At 59.9% G+C, this 10,237-nt stretch overlaps 1 protein-coding gene across 1 annotated transcript; it reads right to left on the bottom strand.

The window, feature by feature from the left end:
• Positions 1-3,709: 3,709 nt before the first annotated feature.
• On the bottom strand, positions 3,710-4,791 carry LOC117650563 (glycine-rich RNA-binding protein 3, mitochondrial-like). The gene is made up of 3 exons (XM_034394084.1): positions 4,643-4,791; positions 4,212-4,551; positions 3,710-3,914 (listed from the first exon to the last, which is right to left on the bottom strand). Exons 1-3 carry the CDS (start codon positions 4,707-4,709, stop codon positions 3,902-3,904), a joined length of 420 nt encoding a protein of 139 aa, XP_034249975.1. The 5' UTR covers positions 4,710-4,791; the 3' UTR covers positions 3,710-3,901.
• Positions 4,792-10,237: the final 5,446 nt, after the last annotated feature.

The raw sequence follows: 10,237 nt of genomic DNA, 5'->3' as shown, positions 1-10,237 counted from the left end.
ACATCTGCGATTGTAATTGGCGCGCCACGCAGTTTGTAGATCGCCGCGATAAGGCGCCAAACGCAGAAAACGGTGAAAAGGCCGGCCGGGCGGAGGGCAGCAGCTCCGATTTTCAATTTTCAATTGCCTATGGAGTTTTGGAACAGTCAGAACAGCATTTTGTCTCCCAAACGGAATGCATTTACACAAAAACCAGCCCTACAAAGTAACGACTTATTTTTCACGTTCGGAAACTTTGGTCCTCGGCGAGAGTGGCTGCACGTTGACCGGGAAGTGGGCGATCCGTGTCGGAGGGCTGTCCGAAGCCGAAGCGGGGCTAGGGCCCGTACCGGTCATGCCGCCCAGGCTCGCGCCCAGGCCCAGGAAGGGCCCAAAGTAGGCGCACTCGTGGCCCCCGCGGGCGGCACGCGCGGCAACACTCCTCCGGGACACGCGCGCAGTGCAGCGCCGCAGCGCCGGGTCGGCCGGGTCGGTCCAGGGTGCTGCGGTGCCGCCTTGGGGCAGCCAGGGCGCGGCCCGAGTCTGCCCAGGCGGAGTAGCGATCCGAGAGGAAGACCGACACCGGCCACAACAACGGCAGGCGCATTCTTTCGACTTTCGCCGCGGAAAGTCTCCTTGATGCCGTTTCGGCACGAGTCTGGCCGGCGATTGAGCTGCATAATCGGACAGCCCGATCCCCTTCGGAGCCTGTCGACGACCTCGTCGACGACGCGTCGCGCCGAATGAAAGTCACTGTTAAAAAAATTCTGAAATTCAGCCCAAATTTTTGTCAGACTTAGCGGTCTGAATCTGAAATCAGACTTAATTCTAAAAAAATCAGAGTTTTTGTCTTATTTCTTAAAGGGTTTGTCTAAAAGTTTGGTTCAGACTCAAAGGGTGTCTTTTTGTACTCATTCTCAAAATTCTATGAACTTGCGTCAGATTTCCCAGACCTCAAGAGTCTGAATTTCGGATTCAGACTACTTTCTGAAATATGTTCAAACATAAGAGAAAATTGGACAACTTTCTTCCAACCTAACTTGGTTAACTCACAATCAGTTTACATTAAATTTTAATCCGACTCCTTTTCGGGGACTTCAGAAAAAACGAAAGCTTTTTTCTCTCCGCTAGGTGGCGCCAGTGTGGGAAAAGAGCCTGTTTTGTTAAAAATTTTTATTCTTTTAAAATTTTTAATTTTTTTAACCCGAAATGGCCATCACTCTTTTGGCTATGACGAAACACCACGCCCCCATCCCAAAATTTATATCTGTAGCAAGCGCGCGAGTTTAACAATGACATTTGAAGTTACCTCTCGGGGTTTGGCTCCGTGCCGCTTTCCCTAGGGTGCGTCATGCCAGCTCCAGATGAGTGCGGGGAAAGAGTCCCACATCGGGGACATTGCCCTACACTCAATTTTTTACCTAGACGGTTCCTTGGGACGTCTCTCCTTTGAGGTTCGGAGCGAACATTATCATTTCACCGATTGGGGAAAAAATTTCCCTGCTGCCACTTTCGACAAAACAATCTAGTAATTGAGACAATTTTGTCTTTTTTTTCAGACTACGACCTGTCTGAAAGGTTAAGATTTGTGTAAGTTAAAAATTTCAGACCAGGTTTTAGTCTAAATTTTTCAGTAGGAGTTCTGCATATTTACTTCAGTCAAAAAAGTCTAAATTTTTCAGAAAAATTTTTTTAACAGTTTTGCTGGCTAAGTAAGACGTCCACAAAGTGCACAGGTTGTGCCGGGGGTTGCGCCGGCCGGGCCGGGCCGCCACGCCGTGTTTCCCGGTAGGGCCGGCCGATGTCGCTCGGGTCCAAGACAGCGCGACGCAGCGCGACCATCGTTAACATCGTCGTTGACGTCCATTGCTTTCCCCCGGTGGTCAAGCACGCGTTGGACGTGGCCAGCCCGTCCTGGGCTCCTCGCTTCGAGCCACGCCGGCTGCGACGTGCCCAGGTAGTACTTGCGCAGCTCCTTCCACCGACGCCGCTCTTTCGGAACCCTAAAAGCAGAGCCCGCGAGCAACTTTTGTTGTGATCTGCGTCTTGTCCTTATTTCTCCAGTACTTATCAAAGTGTGCGGTATCAATCAGCTTCCGTGACTCCTCCCCGCTGCCGCCTGCCCGGCCGCCGCGAAAGAAGATGGCAGATGACATGTGCAGGACTAGCGGGCAGGCAGGACGCGGGCAGGACGCGGACAGGACGCCGGACCGGACCAGCCCAGGCCTGCCCCCAGGTCGCTATCGGGGACATCAGCTGGTCAGCCCGCGCTTCCTGGAAGCTAGTGATAGCGTATTACTTGGCCTGCCTGGTTAACACTGGCTCGCCCGCTGTGTGCGACCGCCCCCCCCCGCCCCGCCCCGCCCCGCCCCGTCCCGCCCCCCCCCGCCCCGCCCCGCCCCGCCACGCCACGTCCCGGCACGCCACGCCCCCGCCGTGCTAGTTAGTTGTTACAGCGGCAGATACGTGTGACGGGAGGTTCGTTGCTCGGGATTAATTGGCAATCACTTTGACGCGAAAGCAACGCGCATTACGGTTTTGGCACCGAGACAAAACAGGTGTCAGCCCGGCCGCGGTCGAGTAACCTTTTGCTAACGATGCCATCAGCGACTGGCCAAGTAGTACCTAGTTTGTCCGCAAGAGGGCGGCGGGGAAAACACCAGCGTCACAAGCCGAACGTCAAGAGATATGTTCGGTTGCCATGAGGCGATCACAAACTGGGTTGGCAAATCTCTTCGACAATATTTGGGCCGAGTTTGACGGATAGACTTTTTCAACGTATTTAGAGTATTTCACGCGAATACCCTCTCGGCTTTGAACCTCGGCAGACGTTGATCCTTGGCAACGGCGTTTTCTTCTCGCAAGCCCAGAGACAGAGTCCGCAAAAAGCAATCCGGGCGCTTTTTGTCGCGGGCTGGACATGCAGCCCTGCAGCTCGCTAGACATTATTCCCACGGCGAGATGAAGATAGCGCTCTGCGCCCCGCTCCGCTGGCGGGCCGGCCAGCAGACCGATTCCGAGAGTCCTTTTCGTCGCTCTGTCTCTCTCGCACTCGTGGCGCGTCCGCAAGGGCGCGAGAGAGACGGAACGACTCTCGGAATCAGCCTGCAGCCCAGCCGGTGTGGTCCCTGCTTCATCGCGGTGACAACGGCGCGCTGTAGCCAGGCTGTAGTCGAGCAGCGGAGCAGTACAGTGCCGTCGTCGAGTGCCGTAGGACCGCCCAGCGGTCCGGGTGGCGCTTCTATAGGTGTAGTACTCGCGTTCAACTCACTTACGATACAGCGCCGTGCCTCCCCCCCTTCCCCGTCAGTTCCTAGCATCGCGCACCGCGCGCTCGCTTGACGTACTCCATGCTCTGGGTCGCGGCTGAATGGACGCGGCGATACTCCATGCGCTGGCAAGGCGGCAGGGCGGCGTCTCTACTCCGCGCGCCAGGCGCTGGAGGCAAGGGGTATCGCCTTGCGAGCCGCTGTCGCTTCATTATTGCGGCTCCAGGATCGTAAAGTCTCATCAGGTCCAGCATGACCGAATGTGATTTTTACGGTCATCAGAGAAGCTGCTCGCTCGCAGGACCCAGATGTTATTGATGGAAAAGTTTGTTCAATTTGGGGATTCGTTTTTCAGAGCCGATTTGTGGGTCACCTTTTATTCGTCTCCCTCGTGAGGGTCAATTCCATCGTGAGGAAGCCTGTTTGTCACCGAGCGGGAATTTCAGAAATAGACGACGTCATCAAGGTACACGTGAGCTTTATTTAAATAATGAAAACAGGTAAACAAGAAACCGGACGAGCGTGTCTTCGTCGCGCCGAAGACGCCTCGACGCCAATTCAAGTTATTTTAGTCAGTCTTGTGGAGAGGTCGCTATGACTACGTGGCAGCGGTGGTGGCATCCGGCAGGATCAAGAGTCGGTCGCATAGGAGATTAGCGACCCCATCTGCAAATAGGAACAAAATTGCGCTTAGCAAAGCGAACGGCGCGCGGCGGGCTGCACTGCTCTGCCGCCAGATGGCAGCTCTGGCTGCTTGGCGCGCCGAGTAGTGCCGCTGTGGCAAAGCCGCGGGATGCCAATGAGACAAAAAAAAGCTGAGACAGATCATGCCGTGCGATAGCAACTTGTTCAAAAACTTTACGATGAATGGACTTAGAAATTGGGGATATAGGCCCTAGAATATTTTTATAATCTTATTATGATTTTGTGAATTTCAGATTGGCCAAGACAAGAGACACTTACCCGACACTACCGCTGGAGCTCTGGCTCTGGCTCTGGCTTTGGCTCTGGGAGCCGGAGCCGGGGCCGCCGCCGAAGGACGACGATGAGGCCGAGGACTGCGCCGACGACTGGCTGAAGCTGGCTCCGCCACCGCCGTTGTTGGGGTAGCCGCCGTAGCCACCGCCGTGCACCGGGCCAGGGTGGCCACCGCCGTAGCCGCCGTGGCCGCCGTAGCCGCCGTGGCCGCCGTAGCCGCCGTGTCCACCGTAGCCGCCGCCGCCGTAGTACTCCCTATGATATCCGCCCTCGAACCCGCCATAGCCACCATGGTGTCGGTGATGGTGGTGGTGATGGTGAGGATCTGCGGGCAAAAGAGCAAGGGTGTGAGATATTTTCAAGTTTAAATAAATGAAGCGATGAGCACGTTGTATAAATCAAGCGTGGATGCTCACCTGGGACGGGGACGGCGTAGCTCACGCCGAGGACGGCCGCGGCCAGCAGGATCAGAGCGCACTTCATGGTGTCCTGGGTGTGTGGAGTTGGGAAGACGAATGTTTCCGTCGGGCCGGCGTCCGCGCTTCTTATAGTCTGCCCGGTGCCGGGAATCGCGCAGGTACTGGTAGGACCCCGGCGAAGATGTGGGCCCGGAGCGCGGTGCGGGGGGAGAGGGGGGCGTCGCGACGCGTCATCCAGGCGGCGTCGTCGGCCATCGACGTCACAGGCCAACCAGTTTGGCGGAGACGCCGCCCGGCGTTTCGGCAGGCTGATAGCGCCGCGTTGGCCCGGTCATCGGCTCCAGGACTCTCCGGCTCCAGGACTCTCCAGGACTCTCCAGGACGCCGCGCTGGGTCGCTGCCGTCGCTCCATCCCGGTCCCCTCGTTCATGTTCCAGCAGCGGAGGCATCGTCCGCTCAGGTCACGACCCCTGCCCGACGGCCTGACCCGACGCGCCAGCGCGCCACCCTGACCTGCTCCAGCGCGCTCCAGCGGACCGCCACGACGGTTCGGCGGCCAATTTGGGACGTCAACGCCATCCGACAAAGCAGCGCGTTCACCTGGAAAACCCATTCAAAGGGTCGCCGTTGTGCCCCGAGGATTGAATTTGCCGCCGGGATGGATCCTCTCCGCTGCTCATCAATAACAACAACAACAACGCACTCATTTTCCGAGTGACGCATTATTGATTCCGCGGACCGGCTGTGTTCCGGGACGACGTCACGCACAGAGTCTATTTCGCGACAAAACAACGAGAGTCGCGCGAATAGTGAGCGGCGCGTGTTTAGGTTCGGATTCCCCGCCGGGAGGCAGAAGACGACGTCACATACGGGATTGATTGGGCAGTGGGGCTCGTCTGCCGCCCGCATCGGCGTGCTCTAAGTGCGGCGTGCAGGCGCACGGCGCGTCACTCCTCCCATCCCATTCCCTCTCGCCATTCAAGCGGGGACTCCAGGCGCGAGGCGTGCGAATACTGGCCGCGCGTGGAATCTGCACTGCTACTAGACTCGCCAAGTTTCATTCCGGATTTTCCAGGTGGGGACCTCCAGGAGGAGAGATAAAAAAGATGGGAAAGTGGGAACGACCAGTTTCAGAACTCTGCTAGAGACCGTCCACGACTTAACTCGCTGCGTACGTAATAAACGAGGTAATTGCTCCAATTAGCCGACGGGACGCGTGTCACCTGGACTCGCCTGGACTTCCAGCGACGTTGACATCGGGGGATCCCCGGCCGGACCAGCCAGCGGAACGCAGGACCGCCAGGACCGCGTCGACGACACAATGATAGGCCAGCAGACTGATTCCGTTTTCGTCTCTCTGTCTCTATCGCATTCATGCGCACGGAGTATGTGTGCGAGGGAGACAGAAAACGACTCTCGGAATCAGTCTGCAGGCTCACGCGGTTCATGTCGTTCCGCGCGGCGGCGCTGCACACGAATAATAGAGCTCGTGAGTCACCGCGCCGGGGAAGCCGCGCCGAGCCGCGCTGAGTCGCCAAAACAGTTCTCCAGAAGCGATGCGGCCGCGATGCGCACCCGTACTGGTAAACGTAGTGTACGTCATCGCCACAACAACTCAGGCCGTCGCCCCCTGCGCCAGCGAGCGCCAGCGCCTCTCCGAGCCGTTTGGGTCACAAGGCAACAAGGTCATGCCAAGACGCTCCGGGCACTCGCTCGGCACACTTGGCCCGTAGATGCCTTATTCCGGGTCACTCCGTCTCTGTTGCGCCTTAAGGAACAACCCGCGAATGCGTTGTAACTCCGAGCACCGAGGTTGCTCCTGTGATGAGATGGGGGAACTGCCTGGTGAGCTCTACTCCCAGAGCCGGTTCGCCGGGGTGCCCTCTTTCGCCGAAATTTTCTTTATCGTATTGATTCTGTCTCGTACTTTATTTTTCCTAGACTGGCCCCAAACTAAGGCGGGATAATAGGCTAATAGTAAAATGGCTCTCGTCGGCAGCGACAAGAAAAGGTGAGAACCGCGCGGGGCGAATTTGGCGGGGCGATCGGTCATCGGTTTGGAGCGACTTTGATTCGCGCCGCACAAGCAGGGCGTTATTTGCTTATTTATTTATGCGGGGCAGAGCCGGGCAAAGCCAGCGGGCCTCGCGCCACATCACTTACACACGCAACAAGTGCCAAGCCGAGCGGCTGGCTCACTCCGAAGGGAGTCTCTCTGTCTCTCTCGCAGCCGCCGAACGCCCTGCGAGTGCGAGAGAGACAGGGCGGCACTGTTCGAAAGCAGCCCGCCGGCCAAAGGGGTAGATTGCGGGGCGCGGCGCCCTGCCGCCTGTCCGCCGTGCTCGCCGCCGGGGGCTTGTCCTTGAAATACCCCGGACGCCCTGCTCGGCGGGCTGCTCGGCGAGGTCGCCTTGGCCGCCGCGGTCTCCAGGTCCGCGCTAAGCACCGGCCTGCCCGCCATTTCCGCGTCATGTGTGACGTGGATGACGGGCTTCACGATGACGGGGATCGCGATCACGGCGGCCACGGCGTTGGAGTCGCGTGCGCGGCGACAGCCCCGGCGATCGCGGCGCACGCCAGCGCGCGGATTTTGGCGGGAAAAGCGGCGCCGATTTGGATCCGGGCTGATTCCGAACGGTCGCGCTATCTCTCTCGCACTCGTGGGGTGTCCCACCTGGGTGCGAGAGACGCAGCGACGGGGGCGGTTTTGTTTTTCTCCGGAGAAGTCGCGGTGAGGACTCGCGGCCGTTGGTTCCGTGACAGCGTGACAGAGGGCGCCATTAGCGGCCAGTTGTTGCTGCGGGGGCGTGGCGGGCGTGGCGGCGCGGCGGTCGTGGCGGAAAGGCAGGGGCGGCCACGAGCCACCCGTTGACCCAGCCCCGCGCAGCCCAGCCGGCTGCAGCCCCGCGAGTGCCTCTTAATGGCCTCTGTTTGCTTGAATGACCTGTATGATAACACCCACGGAATAATGAAAAGCAATCCCTCTAGCATTTAAGTCCCCGCGCGATAGTGCGCGCCGCGGGGGGCGGGAGGGGGCGGGGGCGGGGTGGCCGCGAAGGCAGGCGGCATCGTACATCGCGCACACCAATTCGTCACTACCGCCGCCGTGTTCCCGGCCGATGCGAGCTCGCGCTAGCGCAGCCAGCGGGACACGGGGGGCCGCAACTACTTTAGATAAACACCGTTTAAGTGGCGCCCTGCCTTGGGCTGCCCCGGTGGCGTTCTAATGCGCGCGCCCTGCACAAAGGGGCTGCTACCGTTCTTCTACAAGGCTGCGGATGGAAAAAAGGGGGCGTTTGCAGTGTAGTGGCCGTGCAAATGAAGGGATGCGGCTGCAGTGCTGCAGTGGCGCGGTCGGGCTGCAAGCTTGCAGTGCAGGGGAACAAACACGGCACTCGGCATTCGGCCGTTCTGCTCGCGTGCCGCCCTGGCCGCCGCGCCTCGCAGTGCTTTATGCGCCGCAATTATTTTGTTTCGTTATTGCTGCGGTGATACTTTGTCGTTGGCGTGAGCCGGGCCGGGCCGGGCCGGGGGCTGGACAACAAGGTCTTCATGGTGACGAGGTGGTCTCGGTGGCGAGGGCCTAATGGTGGTGGGGTTCTCGTCACGAGGCCCTTCCATTGCGATGACGAGGGCCTTGACGACCAGGTCCCCGATGACGACGAGGTCCTCAATGATGACGAGGCCCTCTGAGAGTTCGAGCGATCTCTTGTTTTGCTTGGCTCGCAGATTTTTCGCTTGTCCTGGGCCACTTGACCTGTGCCCTGCATTTATTTTTATTTTTTTCACGCGTCGTTAGCACGTGCGTCCTTTGCCAAGCCAATCTGCCCATGGTGGCAACATGGAACCCCCCCCCCCCTCGTTCCCGGCGACACGCGCGCACACCGTATGGGGCTCGTGCGTGCTCCCCGGGGCCGCATTATTCCGATTATGCTGATCAATGTCGTTTGAGGCTAAATCTCGGAGACGGCGAGCAGCACTCTTCAATTCTTTTTCCTTCCTCCTTCCTACGGCTGACTTCCTCCTACCTCGTCCACCCCCTTGAGTTGCCACTTTCACCACTTTTCACGTTGTCGAAGTTGAGGTCGTCCTTACGCTGTTTCAGTGAGTGATTGTTGGACATGCCCCCGTCGCCGTCGTCATCCTCCTCTCCCACGTCCCCCACGTCCCCGTCGACCTCCACGCCGTCGTCCTCCACGTGTGGCCCTCGACGTCGTGGCCGCGGCCGGCCGTGGCATTTCCGTATCGCGCGGGGGGTTGTTCTACATTGTAAAGGTGATACGTGACGTTTGGACGCCGTGATCGGCGCTTGATACGCCACTGTACTCGCACACCGTGTGCACTCGGCGAACTCGGCGCACTCGGCGCGCTGCATCGCTGCAGAAAATTATATTTAAATTGAGGGTGGGTGGTGGCGGCGGACGATTGTAATCTGAAACAAGCCGTTTGAGTCGCGGGGCGGCCCGGCCGGGCAGGGCAGCCTGGGCGCGACACGGCATTGGCACGGCGGCCCGCGGTGCCATGGCAACGAGCCTCGCCCACTTGTCTCTCTCGCACTCCGCGCCTCGCCGTATGGGTGCAAGAGAGACAGACTGGCGCCACAGTGTGTCTCCGCGCGGCTCATCGGGGGGCGGACAGACTGGTTTCGGCGGACTTGCTGGCCACCACTCTACAGAGTATCTTTCGCGGTTCGCCCAGGACGTCCGCTAGTCTGTGCGTGGACAGCCCGGGCACCTTCTCGAGGTGGCGACCATTCTACAGACCCCTGCCGCTCCCTGCCGCCCCCTGCCGCGAAGCGCTCAAAGCTTTCGACGACGCGAGAGAGGAGACCACCTGCCGGGCGCCTGACGGGTAGGCAACCCATCCAGCACCTCGGCCGAGCGCCGTGGCGGTAGGCAGCCCATCGCGCTCGCAGGTGTGCGGTGTGCCGCGCCCGGAGCCAAGGGGGCTGCCGTCGGCATGCCGTCGGCAGGGGAGCCCGGAATGGGCGAATAGGGGGCGAGCAGGCCGTCAAACCGACTTCAGCGAACACAGTGACTTCTGGCACAATCTTCGTCGCCCTGCCTCTCTCGCAGACATGCGGCGTCCCGTGTGGGTCCGGGAGAAGGACGTGCGACGAAACGACTGTTGAGAACCACCCGGCTGCTGCGGGCACGACGCAGTGCTGAGACAGGGGCTCTGCCTGGCTCTGCCGTGAGGCTGCCGGTGTTGTGGCTACGGCCCCTGCGGCCGCTACGGCCACCACGGCGATGCGTGGACCGGATCCCTCTCCCCCCTCCGCCACTCTCCGTCCGCCCTTCCGCCATAAAGCGACAACGCGCGCGGAAATGGCACGCACTTCATGCTGTGGCTTCTGTCTCTCTCGCACCCGAGGGGCGTGCCGCGGGCCGCAAGGGGTGCGAGGGAGACGGGGCGACGCAACACTGTGCGGAATCGCACTCCAGGTCATCGCGGGCCGCTCCCGCCTGCTCCTGCCCCCGGACGAGCCCCGCCGCTCCATCCACGCAAAATGGCGCGTGTGTTGTTTGCCTCCGCTCTGCTTCGTTTTGCCCCGTTTTGAAGCGAGGCACAAAAGAGAGGCGAGTGTGGGAG

Source organism: Thrips palmi, unplaced genomic scaffold (genome assembly GCF_012932325.1).
Source record: "Thrips palmi isolate BJ-2018 unplaced genomic scaffold, TpBJ-2018v1 HiC_scaffold_10, whole genome shotgun sequence".
NCBI lineage: Eukaryota > Metazoa > Arthropoda > Insecta > Thysanoptera > Thripidae > Thrips > Thrips palmi.
The sequence above is the reverse complement of the archived record's forward strand: the minus strand, read 5'-3'. Positions and strand labels throughout refer to the sequence as shown.